General features: G+C 41.1%; 2 protein-coding genes across 8 annotated transcripts; one reads left to right on the top strand and one right to left on the bottom strand.

The window, feature by feature from the left end:
• The first annotated feature begins 84 nt into the window (after positions 1 to 84).
• On the top strand, positions 85 to 24,158 carry LOC310742487 (uncharacterized protein). Of its 7 annotated transcripts, XM_083572035.1 has the most exons (7): positions 715 to 1,437; positions 5,285 to 5,407; positions 18,584 to 18,664; positions 19,487 to 19,513; positions 20,739 to 20,768; positions 22,389 to 22,522; positions 24,089 to 24,158. In XM_083572035.1, the coding sequence occupies exons 2-6, from the start codon at positions 5,378 to 5,380 to the stop codon at positions 22,512 to 22,514; spliced, it is 294 nt and encodes a 97-aa protein (XP_083428161.1). In that variant the 5' UTR covers positions 715 to 1,437; positions 5,285 to 5,377; the 3' UTR covers positions 22,515 to 22,522; positions 24,089 to 24,158. The 7 variants fall into 7 exon arrangements, 4 of the variants coding, with proteins under 4 accessions (XP_083428161.1, XP_083428162.1, XP_083428163.1 ...); XR_014538458.1 differs by lacking the exons at positions 715 to 1,437; positions 5,285 to 5,407 and adding an exon at positions 85 to 281; XR_014538459.1 differs by lacking the exon at positions 5,285 to 5,407.
• Positions 406 to 5,789, bottom strand: FABP2 (fatty acid binding protein 2). The gene is made up of 4 exons (XM_083572010.1): positions 5,594 to 5,789; positions 1,875 to 2,047; positions 1,619 to 1,726; positions 406 to 708 (listed from the first exon to the last, which is right to left on the bottom strand). The coding sequence occupies exons 1-4, from the start codon at positions 5,658 to 5,660 to the stop codon at positions 658 to 660; spliced, it is 399 nt and encodes a 132-aa protein (XP_083428136.1). The 5' UTR covers positions 5,661 to 5,789; the 3' UTR covers positions 406 to 657.
• Positions 24,159 to 24,380: the final 222 nt, after the last annotated feature.

Raw genomic sequence — 24,380 nt, 5'->3', positions numbered from 1 at the left:
TGGCTTCCAAAAAGCAGAGTAGAAGCTCTGCGGTTGTAAGAAATTGATACTTTAGTGTAGCTGCTGTCTTTGCTGCCCTCTTTCGGTGCCTGGTTAAAACTTTTTTTTTTGCTTAGGCAAGCCTATCCAGACACATAGGTGTTGATGTTTTCACCTCTTTTACTAATAATTTTTAATTATTTTAAAATCTTTTAAACTGCTTTTAAACTGGTAATATTAATATCACTTGTAAATCTGTTCATCAAGGGAATGGGGTGGACAGATCAGGTAAACGAACTTAAGTGCTGGGTTGTGCCCTCATATTGTTTGCATTATGTAAATGGAGTTACCTAATTGGTGTTTTTTTAAAAAAAAGAAAACAACATTCACGTGCAATAATGAAAGACAAATGCGGCTTCCAAAAAGCAGAGTAGAAGTAATGTTTATTTCCACCAACACCATCATCATTATTTATAAAAAGTAGATATAAATGGTATTACTAAGACTGATTTATCTAAACAGACATGGGTTTTATAGATAAACATACATTAGTTGCATTTCAGTTATAGTATTTTGGCAAGCATATCAGAACTCCATTACTCTTGTGCTCGGTGGGGAAATTACAGTTGCCATAAATAAAGTACAGTTTTATTTCAGATTTCAATCCTGGGCTGTTGTTCAACCTCTCTTGAAGATTCTCTTTGCTGTAACTCCTTCATAGATGTAAGTCTGAAATAGTACAAAAAAGAGAGAGACTCAGAATGTTACTTACTGGAGTGAAGAGGAAGGAAAGGAGAGAAAAATGCTGTCAGTTACTGAGCAGATCCACACCCTATATTTAAAGCACACCCAATGCATATTTAGAGGGACATTAAGGGGAACAAAGGAAGTGAATCTGTGGAAGACAGCAAATGGGTGGACTCCCTCTCCCTCAACTGGCTAGTAATGCATTTTTGTATGGCATTTTCAGAAATATATGCATTTTTTATGCACATTTTATGCTAGTAGCTGTCGTTTCATAGACATTACTTGGCTAGAGAAAGGCCCTAAAAAATTTGGAGAAGTGAGAATTTCAAAGGATGGTTGTGCTTCCGTTTATGCATTATTTTAGAAAGTAAAAGTTGGTTAGCCAAAATGGCACCGGAAACACAAGGGGGCAGTATCAGCAGGTTTGGGGAAACCCAAAGGTTTCCAGAATTACCAGAATCATCCCAATAAGTAAGCTTATTGTGAAGACACAGAAAAATAAGAATTTGGGGATGACATGCAGAAGTCTGATCGAGTGAGTCACTGGCTGACACCCTGAACAGGAGCACTGTGGCAGCTCCCCCTTGTTATAATACCTTTTTTTTTTTTTTAACAGGTTGAGGTAACCCAAGTTCTGAACTTTTACGGCCAAGAAGAAATGTCTCCCTCAGGTTGTAATCCTAACCCTTTCAATTCACCGAGGAAAAACAGGTATCTCCTTCCTGTTTCCTTTAAACAGAAAGTAAATTGTACTTTCAAGGAAATTGGCTTAGGGTCATAATTTAATAACATCTCCCTTTGTTCCTCGTCAAGAACCTAAATGATTTTTGTTGTTGTTAGCAAAGGAAAATAAAACTTAAGAAGATCCATTAGCTATTCCTGCTGAACTTACCTGAATCATTTCATCTCCTTCGATTTCTCTCAGTGCCTTAAGTTCCTTCCCATTATCTTTCCGGTTGAATGTGCCTACAAGCTGGCTGCCTTTCAGGTCCCAGTTGCCCTACAACATAAAGAAAGACATGGACATTTTAAAATATGTCTCAGCTTAAACGTTCCTAGAAACCACCCCAAACCAAATCAGTTGTGTACTGCTCTCTGCAGACTTGCCCCACAGGAACAAAACCATCACAGGAGAACAGGTGTCTTACGTGGAGTTCAGTTCCGTCAGCCAAGCTGTAGTCAAAATTCTCTTTCAGGTTGAATACTATCTCTATTGTGCGGAAATTGCTGGATTCTTTGATGGTGAATTTGTTTCCGTCTTGTTGAATAATGATCTTCAGGTTGTCATGGGCCCCTAGTTTTCTCTTTACTAAATTAATACCTGGGAAGGGAAGAGGGTAGCAAGTAAAACACCCAGTAGGAATGTTCTTTAAAAAAGAAAAAAAGTAAGCAAATTGACTACAGTAATAGAAGGCTAGCACTGAGCAAGTTGTACCCAAGACTCTCTTCTTTTTGACCTCTGAAAGAGTTTTATATGGTGTTCAGTGCTAACACACCCATTCTAGATATCCTTTCTGCATATCCCCATGCTCTTGGCCTGCCATGGTTTTAAGGCAGTGTGTGAACCATATGTGATCTGCAATATGCCATAGACAAAGGCTTGGAAAGCACATCGGACAAACTAATGCTGGGTCCTTGACATTTCTCTTTAATATTTGTTACCTCAATAACCCTGAGTTCATAGATAACTCTCTGTCCTTCTGTTCTGCTCTCTTTGAAAAGAGCCTTCATTAGTGTAAATCCATTCAGCAATTGATTTATGTAGCTCTCTATATTCTTCTGAGCCAGGGAGAAGGAAGATATCATTGAAAACATCTTGGGGGTGGCATAAGTTGATGCTGCTCAATGTGAAACAGCTATGTAGAGCCGCTTCCAGATGTTCATGGTGGAATGTACATTCCTCATGTATGCAACTTTTTTGCAGTATGCACCTGATATAGTCAGTATCAAAGCCTGCATTTCTTCTCATTTAATCTGGATTTTCCCTTTCCCTGGAAAATGCACTAAGTTTTTTAATAATAAAAAAAACACCTGTCCCAAATAATTTGTTGTTTCTCATTTTTCCAATCTTCAGTTCTTCACATTTTTACATCAGTTTGCAATTATTAAAAACTACCTTCACAAAAATTCACCAACGTTTTCTCCTAATAGATACATTTTGGTATGCAAATATTAGTCTTGTTTGCAAAGCAACTTTCCCTACTATAAAGCATTTTTCTTTGCTATTTTCACTAACATATTCATTTTTATATGCACACTTTGCCCTAGTGTGTGCACTTTTGCACACACATTACTCGACTAGAGGATTGCATTGCAAAATTAAGAAAAATGTGACTTCTTTTTTAATGGGGGTTTATTATTATTATTATTAAGATTTATATACTGCCCTTCATCGTAAGAGCTCAAGGTGGTTTGCAGAGTAAAACACAGTGTTTCAGAAAGTGTAGATTAGGTAAGTTTGCCTCCAAATGTGAACTGAATCGAATTTGTTTCCTATCAACCACCCATTTGGAATATCTCAATGACGCATTTGCAGTATTAAGCCCTTATTTGGGAGCACCAAATATTGGGCAGGAAGGTTTTTTTTCAGGAGTGGGTGAGAGTAAGCTGAAGAAAGTTGCATATATGTGGCTGGCCTGTAGGAGGAGGGTGAATGTATGGCCTAAAGGAGGAGGGTGAATGTATGGGCTGAAGAAGGCTGGGGTTACCACAGGTATGAAATTTACAGCATGTAATGCCTTAAGAGATAATATTATGAAAATGATATACAGGTGGTACATGACTCCAGTCAAGCTTGCAAAAATCTATCACTTGCCCGATAATAAATGTTGGAAATGTAAAGAAAATGAAGGTACATTCTTTCACCTTTGGTGGACGTGCCCAAGGATTAAGGCTTTCTGGGAGATGATATATAATGAAATGAAAAAGGTATTTAAATATACCTTCCAGAAGAAACCAGAGGCCTTTCTCCTGGGCATGGTCGGCCAATTGGTGCCAAAGAAGGATAGAACTTTCTTTATGTACGCTACAACAGCAGCAAGAATACTCATCGCAAAGTATTGGAAGACACAAGATTTACCCACCCTGGAAGAATGGCAGATGAAAGTGATAGACTATATGGAACTGGCGGAAATGACTGGCAGAATCAGAGACCAGGGAGAAGAGTCGGTGGAAGAAGATTGGAAGAAATTTAAAGACTATTTGCAGAAACATTGTAAAATTAATGAATGTTAAAATGATGTTGGATTGAAATCAAGCGGCCTTAGCAACAAGGTTAACAAGAATATGTAAAAATGGATTGATATTGGATGAAAATATAAAGTTATAATATGTTGAGATATAGAATTAAGATAAAAAGAAAGAGGGTAAGGATTTGCTGAATTAACCATGTGAACGGGAACACAAAAAAGGGAGGTGTGAGGAGGTCGGGGAAATAAGTAAACGAAATTTAAGATATGGAAAGATCGATTTGTTTTTAACTATTTTCTATTTATTTTTTCTGTACTTTGTATTTTTTTATTTCCTATGTATTTTTGTACTTTTTGTATTTTTCCTTTCTTTTTTTTCTTTTTTCTTTTTTATTCTGTAACTTTCTTCTTTTTGTAAAACCTTAATAAAAATCTTTTTAAAAAAAATGAAGAGGGCTGGGGTTGATGAGATTTAATCCTGTGAACCACCCTGAGACCTGTGGATATGGGGCAGTTTTTAAATTTAATTTTTTTATAAAATGGATTCCAACAGCAGCTTGAGGGCTGCAAATGCTTTGTAGTGGGCATATGGCATATTCCACTGAGTGCTCAAGGAGATGTTAAGTCTTAGAAAAGTATGAGAGCAGGAAATCATTGCCTTGAGTTTTGCAAGCACAATTAAGAGGAAAGGTAAACTTTCTAAGATAAGAGCTAGTGTGTGTGTGTGAAACCAAGAGCTTGAAAACCTGAGTTGAAAAATCTCCTTAGCCGTGAAGCTCAGAGGGTGACTGGCTGCATACGTACTATATCTTTAAAGCACATAGGAAGCACATTCTTCCCCACCAGTGTATATATACACATATATATAGGCACTGTAGTTTGTTAAGGGATACAGTGGTACCTCGGGTTACATACGCTTCAGGTTACAGACTCCGCTAACCCAGAAATAGTGCTTCAGGTTAAGAACTTTGCTTCAGGATGAGAACAGAAATCATGCTCCGGCGGCACGACGGCAGCAGGAGGCCCCATTAGCTAAAGTGGTGCTTCAGGTTAAGAACAGTTTCAGGTTAAGTATGGACCTCCGGAACGAATTAAGTACTTAAGCCGAGGTACCACTGTACTGGGAATTGTAACTGTGAGGGGTAAACTACATTGCCCAGAATTCTCTGAAGGAAAGAATGTTTCAAACATGCTTTATCAGCCATCCCACCTCACAGGGATGCTTGTGAAGATAAAACAGTGGTGGCAAGGGCATAAATTACGCACACCACGCTGAGTTGCTTCAAGAAAAGCGCAGGATAAAAATAAAGACCAGTGAATTCTTTATTGCAACGTGCCAGCAGTGCTAAATATATTTTTTCCCTCTGCAGGCGGGGGGAAAACCTAGCAAAACATTTCAACATCACTACATCTCCCGTGTTGGACGAATAGGAGGAGGAGGAGGAGGAGCAGAGGCAACCCTAATGGTTGTGCAAGATTCATTTACTGGCAAGGTATATTTTTTTCCAGGAAGCTCCCTCCAAAGGATAGAAGAGCTGAAATTTAGTAGGTAGCAGGCAATGCAGCAGAACATCAGTGGCTAAGGAGACCATGAAAAGAAGGGCAGCATCTCCACCAAGCTTTCAAATAGCAGTGATAGCAAACATTGTCATAGGAGGCAAAGGGGATCTAGATCTTACCCATCGCCTCCATGAACTTCTCATAGTTTTCACTCTTCTCCACCTTCCAGGTACCATCAAATGCCATGCTTATCTGCTGTAAGAGGGGAGGCTTAACACAGAGGTGATTTCTGCTCAACCTGAGGTATTCCTTAGTTCCCTGGGGGGGATTTATGCCTTCACTTATCTTGAAAGCAATTCACACACTGGTGTGGCTGACTAAAGTGCAATTTAGTCACATGGCCCTATAAGATTTAGCTTCTAAAACTGATTATTTACCCTGTTGGAAAGGGTGCCTGTGAAAACCCGGCTGAAGTGAGTAAGTGTTCCCAAGTCCACAGTTCTTTGAGGTACAGCTTTGAATAACATATTAAACTGTGACTGTTGATTTAAAGAGAGAGAGAGAACACAGAGAGAAAAGGAATCAGGGTGGGGAAATCAGGGTAGTTTAATTTAAAATCCTTATTTGAACTAGCAAACTTTTATCAATCCTTTTTGCGGTGTCTTACCGCTGAGAGAAATTAAATATTGACCCAAGGAGAGAGAGCACAAAGCTTCTTCATACTGTCTTGTTGCAACCAACCCCAGGTGGTGTTTGGAAGCTGTTCCACTCTGTATAATAAGGGCAGGAAAGACAAGTGCAGAGCATTCAATCTGGAGCCTGACCATTGTTGTCCGTTTTGCCTTAGGTGCTTTGCCAATTCAAATTGTGAGAATCTAAGTATAGGGCAGCTAATTGGTTTGAATTTGGCAGGTCAGCCAAGGCAAACAAGATCAGACTGTACTAAGTTACCTCTCCTGCTGAAGATGTCTGTGTCTCCATAGTGCCAAAAAAATAAAAAAAATAAAAGCATTGACATGCCTGCTCAACACAGGACTGGTTTGAGAGCAACATCTTAGCATGTGTATTTTCTAAATCGGTGGCGAAGTATTTTAAACAGGGGTGAGAATCCTGTACTCTCAACTCTATATACAGCCACACTAAACTCAGTGAAGCTTACACATGAGTAGCAAGTACAGTGGTACCTCGGGTTACAGACGCTTCAGGTTACAGACGCTTCAGGTTACAGACTCCACTAACCCAGAAATAGTACCCCAGGTTAAGAACTAAGCTTCAGGATGAGAACAGAAATCATGCTCTGGCAGCACAGCGGCAGTGGGAGGCCCCATTAGCTAACGTGGTACCTCAGGTTAAGAACAGTTTCAGGTTAAGAACGGACCTCCAGAATGAATTAAGTTCTTAACCCGAGGTACCACTGTATAGCACTATAAGCCTAGTAAAAAGTCAACACTGACTTTCTGAGGAACAACGACTCTTACATCTCTGTGAACCTATCAGGAACTTGATATGTGTGCTGCCAGCAATTCAAACATGCATGATAATAGCTCTTCAGCAACCTACCGTACTTTTGGCTTCAGTCAGTTCTAGACTACGTTTGAAGTCCCACACATACCTTCTTAACTCTTTCCTCCTCTCCAGCACTCTCTAAATGCCCACTGATTTAAAACACTTAACAAACATTGATGATTATGATTTTTTTTAATTAAAAAAAGTCCCACTCCACTTGTCTGTAGGCTGGGTGCTTGGATTAAATATTTGAAGAAGCCCTTATATTTGAGCATCACATATGAGTAGAATTCCAAAGTTTGTTTTAGGACAATACCAAAATATTAAAGCAGCCAAAATATACAAAATTGGTGTGGCAAGCTTCTGAGTTCTCCATAACATTTTGTCAGGTGGTTAAATGGTTAAACAATTTTGTTACATTTTCAGAAATGAGGAGTTAGTCATTGCTCTGCTTTTTGTTCCCAGCAGGTGGAACCTAATACCTGCACAGCACATAAAGAGCTTCATTTGAATATTTACTGTCTCGTTTCCCATTCATCTTAATATTGTTTGGCTACAACATCAGCCAAAAAAGATTCCTTTCTCCACCCACCCATTACTCTGTTTACTGTTCAGCTTGATGAAGAGTTCTGGAGCTTGCACACTGCTTTGTGATGCTTTGGTTGGCGTAACAACTATCACCAGGGATGAATATCCACTTTGGAGGCAAGGTGATTGTGGGGGAAGAGTGGTGGGCCAGCTTCAGGGATACTTGAAAGAAACTGATTATCTGGACCCATTTCAGTTTGGTTTCCAGTCAGCTTATGACACTGCAACTGCCTTGGTCACCCACATTTGCTGGGAGCTAGATAGGAGAAGTACAACCCTGTTTGTTCTAGATTCCTTAGATTTCTAGATTTCTTTTGACACTGTTAACCATGCCATCCTTCTAAGTGGTTCTGCTCCTACTTGCAGGGTCATTTCCGGAAAGTAGTTATGGTGAGAGCTATTGCACTATGGAAGTTGTCTTGTGGCGTAATACAGGGTTCCACCTTGCCCCCTATGTCCCCCACATCTATCTGAAAATGCTGGGAGCTGTACTTCGGAGATATACATGAGATGTCATCAATATGCAGATAATACTAAGCTCTATCTGTCTGTTTCATATGAATCAGGAGTTGCCGTTCAGGTGGTAGACCAGGGCTTGAACATGGTGATGGACTGGATATGGGCCAGTAAATTGAAGTAGAATGCTGATAAGACAGATCTGCTTTGTGTTCCAAGTTCTTGGGTCCAAGAAGTAGGGAGATGGCCTCTTCTAGATGAGGTTGCACTCCCCCAGAAGGAGCAGGTCTGTAGCTTCAGGGTTACATTGCCTCAAGAGAGAAGGAGCCCGTAGATTACTAAAATGCCTGGTGGAAAAGAAATGCAAGAAAATTAGAAAAGCTAAGTAATAATGGTGCCTTCCTTGGGACAGCATTCCAGAAGTGGGGCGCCAACACGGTGAAGGCCTATTCTGTGCCCTTAAACCACATTCAAAGCATATTTCCCCTCCTCAAAGCAATCTGGGCACTGTAGTTTATCCCTCACAGAGTTCAAATTCCCAGAAACCCTTGACAAACTACAGTGTCCAGAATGTTTTGAGGAGAAAACTGTGCTTTGAACATGCTTTAAAAGAATAGTGTGTATATAATTTGCAGCTGAAATTTTGGATACAGCACCACTGGGGAAGTTGAAGCTATAAATGTATATTTGCAGCCAAGAGCCCCACTATTCCCATTCATATTTCTATCCCATCTGTGAGATCAAAATTGCTCTACTAGTCAGGGGAGGGAGTTGCTATATTAAGTTGATTGGATGAATGTGGACTGGAACTATTTAGCAGGCAGGATGCCAGGCTGGACTTTGTCAGGTACATTTCAGCTGCAATTCTCAAACGATATTCTGAGAGATAAGATAAGCACTTCCCTGTGTTTTAGCCAGCTAGCTAAATGAGGATCAACCATACTCTTGGCACATCCTATCGATTTCATTGCTGCAGTTAAGAAACAGGTCTTGGCACCTGAACTGTGACATTCTTGTTATCAGCAATAATTTTCAACCATGCAATATATCAGACGATAATTTCACAAATGGCTCCCAATAGGAACTCCTCCATTCAGTTCTGTAAGCAGCAAAATGAGAACCCAGGAGAAGAGATTGTGCAGAGACAGAGGATTTGTTGTTTGCAAGTTACTCAGCCTGGAGATCTTAGCATCAGGTGGGTGCCCACCCAAAAAAGAAATCCAAAGTGTGTGATCATAGAATCGTAGAGTTGGAAGGGACCTTGGTGATCATCTAGTCCAACCCCCTGCAATGCAGGAATATGCAGGTGTCCCATATGGGGATCAAACCTGCAACCTTGGCATTATCAGCACCATACTCCAACCAACTGGAGTTTGCCCTCAATGCCCATGCCTTGCTTCTGCTGCTGGAGATCAAAGACAGGGATGAACTAGATGCACACCAAGATGCCCAGAATGGAGAGGCATAAGCTGATGCCCGTGCGTGACCAACTGCTTCATTGCCCCTTGAGTGTGTCAGCCTTTCCTCCGCCTTCCTGCATTCCCTCCCTCTGATCAACATGGCTTCAATTAAACATGGGTATACAGCACACACACAGCAGAATTGGCAATAGTTGGGAACCAGAAAAGTGCCATTGTGGTTGGAAAGGTGCATAGGGAGTGAGTGGTTTACAACTGCGTGGGGGACCTTGCAAATGCTGTCACTTGGAGCTGAAGCAGTCAGGAGAATCATATGGGAAAGCTTTTATTGGAGTCTACCACAAAGAGCCCCTTCATGGATCACTGTCTTGTCATGGCGAAGGGGCTTGAAGAACTCCAAGAAGCTCTGAGCTATGCCGTGTAGGGCCACCCAAGATGGACAGGTCATAGCTGAGAGTTTAGACTAATTGTGATCCACCTGGAGCAGGAACTGGCAAACCACTCCAGTATTTTGCCAAGAAAACTCCATGGACATAAAAAGGAGAAGCTTTGACAAGAAAATGAAAGTTTCCAAGGAATGCCCTGGTTCATGGGGTCACAGAAAGTTGAACACAACTAAGAGGATTAAACAACAACAACCACAAAGAGGGGAAGTGAGAAAACACATGTCTGCGTGCTCTGCACATAGAAACAAGCTGTACTTTAAAAACTAGCATATCTTTTAGAAAATCAGCCTACAACCTTTTCCTCTGGTATGTTTTCTTTTCTGGGTGGGGTGCCCATGCACAGAGGGGACCACTGAGACCCATGTCTCCCAATCTGCAATCTGAAATGTTTCAGCCCCATAGGACATGTTCCATGTGGTTCTCTTGACCATATGTTTTAGCTCCCAGAGCATATTTTGCATTGAGGTCAATGAATTCTATCTAAAGGCATCTATTGAGAGCAAGTTTGTTGGGATAAGTAGTTGCGTGACCTCAATTGCCCAAGAATCTTTTCCTGATGAAAGGTTCTCCTACAGTGCCAGCTGGTGCCTGCTAATTTAGCCCCATCGGAAGAAATCATTAACTAACAAAGACATCTAATCAACCCATCACTGATAATCAAGAACATATAGGATAAAATTGCCCCACAAGAATTGAGCAGAATTCCAAAGGTCAGGTTCTCTTTCAAGGTCTGAAAGCATTATCAGTTGCTACAGAAAAAGAGACCTGGGCTGGCATGACTAAACTCAACTGAAGAGGCTCAGTTTGAATGTGTACCTGGTTTTAAGTCATTAGTTTCCTCGCCCTAAGCTCTGAAGAATACCAGGGAGCCCATTAGACACCACAAAGTGGGAGAAGGAGCTCAAAGGCGCTCATGTAGCCCAAGCCATTTAGATGTTGCACAGGTCAGCCACGGCTTCTACAGGAGTACCACTCATCTCAGCTGGAAAATCCTACAGAGTCAGCAGAAAACCAGTAAGATCCATTAGCTTCGGAGGCCAGGCCACCCTAATAGGTCCCCCTCTGCTGCAGAGGGGGAAAGGTGCTGCTGGCCTAAATCTCAACAGGAAGTGATCTGACCATGAAAAGGGGCTAATATCAATACCCCCCACTTTCAGATCCTTCTTTTCCCGCCTAATTGAGAGAAAGAAGGTCCAGAATGTGGCCTTCCACATGCATTGGGCCAATGACATGTTGGAACAGCCCTATCGTCATGGCAGCCATGAAATCCTGAACCACCCCAGAGCCAGTCTCACTGGCATGAAACTCCCACCAAACCAGCAAGCAGTCTAGCAGTCCCCAACACCGCCTCTGAGACCAGCTCAGGGAGCAGGGAGACCACTGAGCAGTAAACCAGCAGAGTCCCTAATCCAACCCGAATGCCCAATGTCTCTCTCTCTCTCTCTCTCTCTCTCTCTCTCTCTCTCTCTCTCTCTCACACACACACACACACACACACATGTGAGAGAGAGCCTGAAGAGAAGACAGAGAATTTCTATTTGTTGTTTAGTCATTTAGACGTGTCCAACTCTTCGTGACCCTATGGACCAGAGCACGCCAGGCATTCCTGTCTTCCACTGCCTCCCGCAGTTTGGTCAGACTCATGTTTGTAGCTTCGAGAACATTGTCCAACCATCTCGTCTTCTATCTTCCCCTTCTCCTTGTGCCCTCAATCTTTCCCAACATCAGGGTCTTTTCCGGGGAGTCTTCTCTTCTCATGAGATGGCCAAAGTATTAGAGCCTCAGCTTCACGATTTGTCCTTCCAGTGAGCACTCAGGGCTAATTTCCTTAAGAATGGATGTGTTTGATCTTCTTGCAGTCCATGGGACTCTCAAGAGTCTCCTCCAGCACCATAATTCAAAAGCATCAATTCTTTGGCGATCAGCCTTCTTTATGGTCCAGCTCTCACTTCCATACATCACTACTGGGAAAACCATGGCTTTAACTATACAGACCTTTGTTGACAAGAATTTCTATTAGACCACAGCATCTCCTCCTCCCTGACCATCAAACCTGTTCTGGTGCTGCAGTAAGTACCCAGGTGGGCACAGCTGAATGAGACCAAGGTGGACTCTAGACATATATAAAAAACGCTGTGAAAATGCTTTTTTAAAAAGCGTTTTGAAAAATATATTGAATTCACTCACCATCGTCATCTAGTGTCACATTTGTATAATGCACTTAAAACACACTTAATACATTGTATTTGAACCTGTATAGCTGAGTCCCAACTCTACCCTGTTCACCCACCTAAGTCTCAGATAATGATACAGACCAGATTGGTCTCCTCATTCCTATTCAGATCATGGATGAGGGAGGTCTTATTCTGAGCCGACCTGTCATTCAGCAACGGCAGCCACAGACTTGAGGGTTGGCTGATAGGACAGCCACAATTCCCCAGGCTGGAGGAGGGGCTGGCGCACAGCACAGTCACCAACTGCCTGTGCTGTGTGTCCCTTACCTGTTCTGCACCTCCCCATACTGCCTGCTACCTACCAAGAACCACTGTCATTGGCCCCCCTGCCTTCCCCTCCCCTCTCTTCCCAGGCAGATCCTATGCCCTTTTAAATAAAAAGAAAAACACCAAAATTTGAAAATCCACAGATTAAAACAGAACATTTTAAATAGTTGGTGCAGTAAAACCAACGACAGAGACCTTAACAGGAGCCCCTAGGCAATGATAATGAAAATTACCGTATTTTTTGCTCTATAAGACTCACTTTTTCCCTCCTAAAAGTAAGGGGAAATGTGTGTGCGTCTTATGGAGCGAATGCAGGCTGCGCAGCTATCACAGAAGCCAGAACAGTAAGAGGGATTGCTGCTTTCACTGCGCAGCGATCCCTCTTGCTGTTCTGGCTTCTTATATTCAGAATATTTTTTTTCTTGTTTTCCTCCTCCAAAAACTAGGTGCGTCTTGTGGTCTGGTGCGTCTTATAGAGCGAAAAATACGGTGCTGTACATGTTTTGCAGCACTTTTTATTAATTATTATTTACTCAGAAAATTACTGAGTTCAGTGGGACTTGCTCACAAGGAATTAGGCATCAAATTGCACAATTAGGAGAACATTTATTATTGGAAGTTCCGTCAGTCCATGTATGAAAAATCATTGGGTTACAATTCTTTAATGCCACTTTATACGTGGAAGAAAACAATCACTTGGTTTTTTCGAGATCTACTTGCCAGCTCCCTCACTGTAGTGAATAATAACGCTTCTCTTTTCCTGGTAGTTATAACTCTAACACCCTCTTCTGGTCCACAGTATAAAATGTATTTGTCCAGAGAGAGTAGTTTACACAGTTCATTTCATCTAGTGCAAAGCTTGCATATGGGCAGCATTGCTGAGAAAGTTAGACCCTGTAGCCTTATGAAGAAAGCTGTGAACATTTACCTATCTATACGTTTTTATTTACAATACTGGTGTGCCACATTTCGGCCATGATGATTCTCAAAGTGTTTCACAGTAACAATGAAGACACGATTTAAAAACAATAACAATTTAACAATTTAAAACTATAATTAGCAATAACAATAAATAAATAAATACACCAGAGGAAAAAGAATAGCACAAACAGAACTGGTGGAACAAAATAAATAGGTCTTTACTCCCCTGCAAATAGAAAAACAAAATCAGAGAGAGCCTGGCTTCAGTGACTGATGCTACGATAAGCATTCAGGTTAGTCAACTGTAATGTGTTAATCCTGGGATAAGGATTGATGAATCTGTCATTTTTTGTTCAACATGGACTGAGCGTGCTCAATGGCCATGGGATGTTGACTGAGGGACTTTCCAGATGTCCATTTATTGGGCATTCGTGAACATTTGTGCTCACAACGTAAACCTTTAAATGTTATGGACTGGTAATATTGCTCTGACTGCAATCAGTGCATGTCTCATAGTTTCCTGCTAAAACCCCATAACTTTTTATATCACAGATGTTCAGGTCTGCTTCTTTCTGATGTAGCCATTTCCACATACTTACAGTCAATGCCGGATCCCAGCTTCCTGTGGGGCTTTTGTGGAAATGAGAAATGGTTTGGAACAGCAGTTGCAGCCTGAACGTAAAACTGTAAACAGTTTAAAAACAAAAGTATGGTGGCATAGGGCAAGAATTTATGTTTGAAAAAGGGGACTCGGAACGAAGAAGAAGAGCACTCCTGACTGCCATATTTTGTTGGAGAGCTCATTAATATAATTTAAATTTCAATATTAGGGGCTGAAAGAGTGCAGTATTCAATTAATTTCAAAAGCTGGCAATATAGAATCTGGAAGAATACTTTATACATGCTGTTTCCCTTTTAAGTTACTATTAAGCTTAAAAGCAAAACACCGACCAAAAGATCTACTGAATCTAAGAAATGTATGGAATTGTTGACATTCTGATGAGGTTGAAGCAGGTATGTTGAAGGAAGAAGACATGGGTAGAAGATTTCCAAGAAGAGGAATTTGATATATGTATAAAATCCGTCAGATTAAATTGTACTATTTCGAGATAGGATATCTCCTGTTTTCTTCACTCCTTTTGTTCTTTTCTGATGGTTCTTTTGGTTTTATTATTATATATTATATTTATTCTTCGCACATATGAAAGGTGTGCCCAAGTGACTTACAGCATAAAATACATGGGAAACAGATACAAGATCTAAAAATGCTAATTTTGGGATAGAATGGTTTCATGTTTATATATTAACCCCAAAAATACTAAAGTGACATTTTTATGCATAAATATTGCAGGACCTAACAACCCATTAAAAAGGTCAAGATTTTTAAAAGAATGCATGGAAAAATAAACTGGAAGAAATCTTTAAGTCCATACTGGGGGCAGGGGAGATTGGAGGCATCTCCAATTTTGGAATGATTCCTTCCTTCCCAGCAGCCTCTCACACGCCACCCCAAATTATTAAAGAGGTGCCCTGTGGCCCTTCATGTAGATGCTTGGGGAGTAAGGGATGGGAAACTCTCCTTCCACCAACTTCCTTGTTAACTTATCTCAGGATCCAAGCCAATGTCTAACTGAGCAATAAATTTAGGTCTTGAATACACATTTATGACAGCATTCAGAACATTCTTTCTCATATCATAAACTCCTGTCTTATTCACGAGGCTCTTAAGAAATTACCTTATAAAATCTAGCAAAGCTCTTTTCCCACTCTTTGCTTGTCTTTCTGACCATACAGAAGATCCACTCAGCAACCCGGTGCTGTGTGCATCTACTCAAAAGTAAACCCCACTGACTTCAATTGAACTTTTTCCCAAGTGAGTGTACCTAGGATGACACCCAAAATACTTCTGTTATTAACTGCCAAGCGTACTTGCCCAAGATCTTCTGAATACTGGTGTTGCCATAAGTCCAGAATTTCCCATTCTAGTACTGTATGTACAATTCAATTTAATATCAGCCCTGTCGAGTAAATTCACACAAGTCCTTCTAAAACATCATTATTCTCTTTTTGTTTCCTACCACTCTATATCTGTTGGTAATGATGAAATGAAAAGAAATGAGAGTTTAAAAGAAGTTGTTGTGGCCTTACCAATCATCCCACCAACAGCTGTTAACTAGATAGGGTAACAAAATATTTTACTGTAGTAGACTAAAAGATCTGTTTGTTTTAAAAATTGCTGCTCCAAACAACCTGCCATCTAAACCAGCTTTTGCCAACCTGGTGTCCTCCAGACTACAACTCCCATCAGCCATGGGAGTTTTAGTCCAGAACATCTGGAGGATACCAGGTTGGCAAAGGCTAATCTAAACTGTCCTTTTTTAATGGGGGTAATAGATTACATTTCAAAGCTTCCTCAAAAAACAATGGCAAATAAAGAAGTTTCATTCTAACAACTTCATTCATTCTAACAACGTATTAGCATTCTTGGTGAAGCAGGCATGCTAGAAGACTTTCAAAATTATTGTTGCCATCAGGAAACGCAGATGGTAGAATCTGCATTACGGAGGATTGGGAATTGAATACACATCTGCTGCTTCTCATACGGATCTGAGCAATGAGGATAACTCTTACCGTTGCTGCTTGAGACCTGGCTATTGTAGTGACTATCCTTGCCCATGTGGCTCCGTGTTTCCCTCCCTTGTGAAATGCTCTCGTTACACTTATTCAGATTTTAAAGAAGTATTATTAGCTGCAGGGTTCTGCATTTGCTGTGTGAAAACTTTGGTTTCAGAAGAATGCCCCGGTTCCTGTAGGAAGGCTGTGACCCACATGTGAGGCGGTGAAGCAGCTCTGATGGGGGATATGCCATGGCTCTTTCTGAGGAGAAGACATGCGTTGTATGTGGAACAGTGGGTGGACGAGGTCCATGAAGTCAATATGGCATTCCTGTCATCAACACGTGCTTATTTGTATCTATCTACAATCCATGGTGCCATGGGTAATATGGGACGTGCCTAGGAGTTGCCAGGGGCCTTGTCAAAGTTCATGGAATAACTTCGGTGCTCATGGAAGATCTTTCATTCAAGTCCCCAACCACCACTCTTGATCAGCCATTTTAATACACTTGAGGCCCACCTCAGGACTTCTTGCCTCTTACGCAACCGAGCTCAGAGACCTTTGACAGATTTTTAGACAGCCATGTATGCAAGAGTCCTTTTCCTAAATGGTATTGCTTAAGGCATCGTGAATGCCAGGAGAGATAAGGAGAAGAATGAAAGACGGAGAACTTTGAAAGCCACGAGGAACTGAGGTGGGCGGGGGGCAAGACAGTCATATAGGACAGGGAAAGAGGAGGGCTATCATAAGAGAAGGAACTGTTGGGCTGCCTTTCCAGCCTGTGTGGCTCTGTATAGGATATAAAGATAAATAGAAATCAGAACTGGGTAACCTAACAGTGCATTCTCGATAACCCAAAACCTGCTGTGAAGAGGCTAGATCTGGACACAATGAGGCTGCCATTCCTGGCTGGTGTGCTTTTCATCTGTTTTCTGGCACTGGGGATGTCCAAGGCAGTTCCAGTAACAAAAAAGGTTTGGCTGATGGGTGACTTTAGATGGGAACTTACAGGATTATTGTTATGGGAACTTCCAACCCTGTTTCAATGGGTTGACTAGGACAGTTCTAGGTGTGTGTGAATGATCTAGGTGTGTTCTGGCATAGTTTGTCCACAAATGGGAGACATTTTCCTGAACTTGATTTCTGTTATAAGAATACGGCCTGTGGTTTTCCATGAACTTTTCATGTTCTTCATGTACTTAAAATTCCACTGTGGAAGCAAAATAATCACTTTTTCTTTTTTCTTTTCTTTTAAAAAAACAAAACAAACATCTAGGAAGACCAAGAAAAAAGAACAAAAAGTGGAAGTAGTTACCCGGATACAATTTTGCTATCCTGTTAATCAAAGTATGCATTTACATGCATTATAGGGCCACAGATGTGTCCATCTAGTTAAGGCTGAATAGGCTGAACTGTATCCTGCCATTATAATGAGAAATCTGGAGTGCAGTAAGATCCACAACTTACATTTATAGTAGTTATTATTTGTTTCAGTTTTGATAGTAGTGCATCAAGACATATTTTTAAAATGTAATTATTTCTGCTATAATATATGGAAGGCCCTGTTTTCTTTTTGCTTCAGCCTTTTAAAAAATAAGCAGCAGTTATAAGGTGGGGGATGGCCCCATGAAATTGTTACTATAAAGTTTAAAATATGGCAAGAACAGCAGCTTCTGAAATCTTAGATCACAGTCAATGCACCAGGAAAAACAAACTCTGAACATAGGGATTGTATTCAACTTTTACTCAGAGTAGACCCATTGGAATTAATGAATACAGCCAAGTTAGGCCCATTAATTTCTTTTTCTTTTTTTCTTTTTTTAAAGCCAGGCAGCGCCCGCGGGTCTCAAACCACTGGAAGCGATTAGGGGATCTAAGCAATGCTTTGGTTGATGGAACCGCTGGGCTGAGCGGGCTCAGGCCCATTCATTTCTGAGTTTAACTTAGCTGAGTGCCACCTTAGAAGTTAGAATAAATGACAACTGATGTTTCCAGGGAGGAAATGGGTGTCAATTCATTTCTGCAATGTGATACTCACCATTGCTGACCACAGTTGTCGTGGGATATAAATGGGTCAGTCTCCTTCCCCTCACCCCACCCCAAAAGCATTCAGGTTTAATTTTCATCCTGACTCAAATTTATTTCAGCCAGGTGACACCAGAGTAATCAGCTCACCCACAGGCCATCTTGGAATTAGGGCAGCCATGTGCCCTACTTTACAGAGGACCATTCCCTGTTTGAAGGGCTACCAGAGGACAATCGTCACTGTCCAGCTGAAACCTGGTTTAAAGTTAAAGAACCCTAATAAGGGACAGAAGTGGTCTTTAAGTTGCCATCAACAGCTAGGTCCTGGAAACCTCACGTTTCTATTTAAATTACAGCAAAGTATTACTAAATTCGGATTTACACATATAAATGAGGATGCGCAAATTTTATGAAAATCTGTGTCCCCCTTTGTCCTCTTTTTTGGCTGGTGCATTTCCTCCTCTTTAACAATGTGTGGCTGTTCTAATGGAATAACGCCATGTCAGCTTGGACAACTGCAAAGAGAATACTTTGGCATAAAAGAATGATTGGCATAAAAGAATACCTCCCTCCCTGGGAAGATGTAGCAAGTTGTGCCATAATGCTAAATTTCTAGTAAATGGGGATAAATGGGAAATCTGAAATATTTGTTACATTATTCTGAATCTTTTCGACTACGGTTTTAACTATAGATTGTAGAAGTGAATAAAGGATGTGAAATTCCAGGATTTCAGCCAGTCCAAGGGTCCATTTGCTTGAGACTTCTACTTATGGTGAGTTACGTTTTGGGGAATGTGATGTATGTATAGATGATGATGAAGAAGAAGAAGAAGAAGAAGAAGAAGAAGAAGAAGAAGAAGATTACAATCGTTGGTAGTCCCAATTAAAAGGAAATCTAGTAGCAGGCCTGTAAAAGGTTCAATGCTTAAGATGGGGGGGGGGGGCGGATTTCCCAAAGTAATAAAAGAACCAAAACACATTTTTAAATTTTGCAACAATGTTCTCCAAACAAAAAAAAGTGAACTTTAAGGGAAAGTGTATCAAAAAAGAGTATTCATTTTTTAAACAAAAAACCCTATGCATTATATTAGGAAAAAATGATTGCAAAAATATTGCATTAAAGTATTTCTATTAGAAAAAGGTGCACTCAAATGTTGATAGATTTCCATTAGGATTCTTTTTTTAAAAAATAAAAAATTGCATACTGATTAGATTAGAAAAACTTATTTGATTAGAAAAAATGAGAAACAGACTTCCTGACAGATTTGGCCATCCCTACCTAAGGTCCTAAAAAGAAGCTACCATTCGGAGTTGGCAGCACTGACACTGAGCTACAGAGCAATGGTAATAAGGCAGCTTAATATGGCTACCCAGCATCAACATACGCTTATTATAAACAGTTCCTACGGATTGTAAACATCATCCTAGGGGGTGATGCAGAGAAGGAGCAGAATGGAGTGAAAGAAATGTAACAGCTGCTGTCATACAAAGAATCATACATCAAATAATCCAGTTTGGAAGATCCTTTTTGTCTCATGAAATGTAGGCCAGCCAAAGAAACATATATACATTAACCCCTGTCTCTTTTCCTCCAGGCAGGTATAAATTTCAATATTGGAGTGGTAAGTCTCATTAGCCCTCCCCTGCTTTCAGTTATTTATTCCATGCCATTGTCTTTCAGTACAGAACTGATTTTCCTTAACGAAATATTGGATTTTGCAGAACCCTGGAGGAATCTAAATGACAAACCCAGCTCCTTTGAGATTTCTGGCTTCCTCCTAGATTTTATTTTAATGTGATTTTCCTCTCCTTATACCAATTCCATAAAATTGGGTGGGTGGGAATGTTGTTTTGCCTCCACCTAGACAGGGCAAGGTATCTTAAAATGGTTCAGAATTCAGCGCTGTAAAGTATCCTTCTGCTATTGTAATAAGAATTTTAAGGTCTTAGATATAAAATAAATGTTCATAAATGTACCAAGCAAACACGTACATAAATATATAAACCACATGTCTGAAGCAGCACAGGAAGACAGTCCTGAAACCATTTTGACTCCCAAGCTGACCAAATGTTTCTCTGCAAAGAGGGAGGAGGTGAAAAAAACATTCCTTTTTACAGGAATTTAGTAATCACCATTTCAAAGGAATGGGCAGGCAACCAGGAAAGGCAATCAGATAAGGCATTATCAGATAACCTGGCAGACAGGAAAAACAACAACATTCAAATTTCTGTTGTAGACCGCCTTTTCTGTGATGTATGTATGATGTATGGAAGGGTGGTCTTGAACTCCAGGGCAGGGAATTTAAAATGTCTATATAAGGGCAGGCACACCTTTGTTCTAGGTCCTCCTCCGTCCTCCTGCGTGTGAGGAGAGCACCCTGTTGCAACAGATCAATAAAGATCAGGCTTACTAGCTGCTTTGCTTCTCAATATTCTCTGGTTGGCCTCTGTTATTTTCTCCTACCAATAGGGAACCCACGTAAGGACTCTATATGGGTTCTTGGATACCCCATAAGGGGGAAAGGGCAGATTTTGTTTACAACACTATGCACTTTGAGTTAGATTCACCCTTGCACAAGGACTCCCACTTGTACAACAAGGCTTCTCTCCTGTGCCCCACACATCCCCTGAAATTGGCTTTGGGGGGGTGGGATATCTCCTAGAACAGTGTGCAGACAGAGAAAAGGGGGATTATTCCACTTGGCAAGTTGAAAGAAATGCTTGCAGACGCAGAGTGATTGGAAGAGCTTGGTGTTGAATTCCACCCTTGACCTGCTGTGCTGCCCTGCTCTCTGTTTTTCTTTGAAATGCTGATGTTTAGAAGTAACCCTTTGCTTTGCTTTACAGAAAACTGGGCAAGACGATAAAGACAAAAATGTGAGTTTCTGTCTAAAGATATTAAGGTACCCAAACGCATCTCATGAAAAGCCCAAAGTGTAGATTCAATGTGAGTGGGCATGCGAAAGGGAAGAGTTTGTCATGAATTCCGGTGGCCACAGCAAATACATTCTTTCTGCACTCTAAGGAAAGAGTCATTCTGATCCTTGCCCTTATTCACTTGTCATATTGTCCAGGAAGCAACAATACTCTTATATGTCTGACCATCACTTTCCTACGTTTTGCCTTTACAGCGGTACCTCGGGTTACATACGCTTCAGGTTACAGACTCCGCTAACCCAGAAATAGTACTTCGGGTTAAGAACTTTGCTTCAGGATGAGAACAGAAATCGTGCTCCGGCGGCACGGCAGCAGCAGGAGGCCCCATTAGCTAAATTGGTGGTTCAGGTTAAGAACAGTTTCAGGTTAAGAACGGACCTCCGGAACGAATTAAGTACTTAACCCGAGGTACCACTGTATATTCTCCCATATAATCGTGAGGAGCAAATGAGCTTTCCCAGTAAATAAAAGAAAGCTAATTCATGGACCCAGGGGAGGGAGAACAGGGCAATTCTATTTATCATAGAATACAGGGTTGCCCAAAAGTAAAAAATTCAGACACAAAAGTTGTTGAGCTTTTAGCTTTTTTTTTTTTTTAGTTTTGCCCAAAGTGGTTGTGCAAAATCTTAAAATTGACTTTTTGAGCTATTGTTAAGGAAATTCGCCAAAATCTAGACTTCCGACATGGCTTGCCATATGTTTGCATTTCCCCAGACATTTCAGCAATTTCCACTCGGATGCTGTTTCCAACTGCCATTTTCCTGCTATGTCCAGGAAATTCTGACCGTATGGCAACCCTATCATACAAGCATAGACTCTGGAGGAACCCTGATGGCCATCTAGTCCCCTGCCATGCAGGAATGTCATCTAAAGCACCCATGACATATGACCACCCAACCTCTGCTTACAAACCTCCAAGGAAAGGGAGGCCATCACCTTCCAAGGGAGTCCGTTCCTCTATCTTACAGTTCTTACTATCATAAAGTTATTCCTGATGTTGCATGGGAATCTCTTTTCTTGTAACTTGAATCCATTGGTTCGGGTCTTACTCTGGAGCAGGAGAAAACAAGCCTGTTCCATTATCATTTCGTCTTAATGAGCAGGCTGGGTAGAGTGGGCATAGAATCTTCCTTAATATCCAAAGCATTGAGGGTAATCTGAGAGAGTGTAGGCTTTACCCTCAATGTTTTGGGGGTTAAGGAAGACCCTTCACCACCTTGTCATGCTCAAAAAGTAAATGCAAGCCCCCTTGTTGGACCCTGCAATATTTATTTCTCCATTGAGAAAATTCTGTACCCACCGTGTTCAAAGCAATCTTTGCCAGCACAAATAGTTCCCTCCAATGCTTTAAAAAATGGTATGTGGATATTTAGCACAGAGCTTATAAAAGGTCATGGAATCCCTGTGCTAAAACTGTCTTTTGGATATATACCTCTCAAAGCAATAAACATAAACTAGAATAACATGTTGCTGAACTTGAAGGACAGCGTCAGAATGATCTGAAGATCTTGAAAGTGGTTTGTGGGTGTGTATAAACACACATTAACACTGCATTTTCAGAAAATATTGAACAAAGACCAAAGTCAGCAGAGCAAAGAGCAGAAGAGAGACGAGAATAAGAAGAAGAAAGGTCAGAAGAAGAAGAAGAAGAAGAAGGAGCAGAATAATGCAGACGATGAAGAATAGAGGAAATGGTGAGCTGGACTGAGATCTATTTCTTTGTAGTCAGATGATTTGCATTTTGGACCCATGGATTGTTGGAAATGGCTGGTGCCTGGAGAAAGGTTCTTCACACCTAAACTAGATGAACTGCCCATTGGTGTACTAATTAATTAAATGGAGCCCATTTAATGACCCAGTTCAGGTAGCGTTTACACTTTGCTGAGTGAACCAAGAACCTGACTACAGTCGTACCTTGTTTTGCGACCAGGATCCATTCCGGAGCCCTGACCACTAGCTGAAAAGAACACAGGGCAAAGCATTGCGTCTGCACATGCGCGCAGAGCGGTTTGCGCTTCTGTGCATGAGCGATGCATGATTTAGCACTTCTGTGCATGTGTGAGCGGCAAACCCGGAAGTAACCCTTTCTGGTACTTCCAGGTTTGCCATGGACGTTCGCTGGAATGGACGCTAGACGAGGCGGACGTTCGCAGAGGTATTACTGTAATTGCAACAGGCAAATCAAGCCTGGCCTCTGTACAATCAGGGCTTTTTTCAGCCAGAACTTGCCGGAACCTCTCAGGTGGGCGCCATTGCTATTATAAGAGAACAAAGGAAACATTCTTGGCGAGTTCCAGCACCTTTGTTTTAAACAGAAAAATTGCACTATACAGTTGTACCTCGTGTTACGTACCCCCTTACATATCCTTTGGGTTATGTGCTCCGCTAACCCCAAAGTAGGTCTCCTTGTTGTGACCTTTGCCCCAGGATGTGAGCAGAAATCACACTCCGGTGGCGTGGCAGCAGCAGAAGGTGCCATTAGCGAAAGCACGCCTCATGTTACGAGCGGTTTCTGGTTATGAACGGACCTCTGGAACGGATTAAGTTCACAACCGGAGGTACCACTATATACAATAACATGCTCGATAATGTATACATACAGGTTGGTCCTGCAATAAAATGACGTAATATGGAGTGCTCGCATTCATGGATCCAGCCAGCATGCCGTGCATTCTTCCAGTATATTCTATTCCATTCCTTCTCTTTCAGTCCTGGCATTTGGTTTTCCAATCCTCCCTCCAGCAGCCAGCCAGCATTTCATACCCACTGAGCATATTTCGTCCTCACTGAACTGTTCCACGGGAGCCTCTCCCTCCAAAAGCTTTTGCTATACATTAAGCCCACAGCTCACATGGGGGTTTGCACCTAAAGCCAAAATTGTGTATAGTCAAAACACATTGGGCTTCATGGCAGGTGAGATTTCCCAAGTCATTTTTCCCACAACCCTGATCACTTTCCATTTTAGGTTTATTTATTTTTTGCCACATTCATAAAGCTGAATGTGTGCAAGTTGTGTGCTTTAGACAGGCTTTAAAGATATAGTGTGTTCACAGCCTTAGCAAACTTAGTTCTCTGTTGGTGTGTAGGATAATACCTCATGGTGGTAGCATCTCTTGAGGTATGTTTCTTGAGATTCTTTGGAGACAAGCCTTTAAAATGGCATGAAACTGATACAAATTTGTGGTCTAGACATACCTGATATTTACCGCTCACTGAACATTGTTATCTTCATAAATATATACTTTTTCATAATTATCTAGATTGATTGGCAAGAAGACAGCTTCAGAATCACCACTGATCAATCTTTGGGAGTCTACATTTGATCATTAAAAAGAAAACAACGCAGACGCTGTCTTTTGGCACAAGACAGTAAATGCATATTTGGACTGTTCTATGAAGTGATTTAGCTATGTGATTTAGCTCATGGAGGATATGCCCTTATCACTTGAATCAGAACATGTTGCTAAATAAGCCTGATAATAAAGTCCTTTTTTCTCATCAGCTTTCATAGGGAGTGAAGATGTTTTTGTTACTGCAGGATGTATTATATTT

This window comes from Podarcis filfolensis (assembly GCF_964270895.1).
Source record: "Podarcis filfolensis genome assembly, chromosome: 9".
Classification (NCBI taxonomy): Eukaryota; Metazoa; Chordata; class Lepidosauria; order Squamata; family Lacertidae; genus Podarcis; species Podarcis filfolensis.
This window is presented reverse-complemented; position numbering and strand designations above follow the sequence as displayed.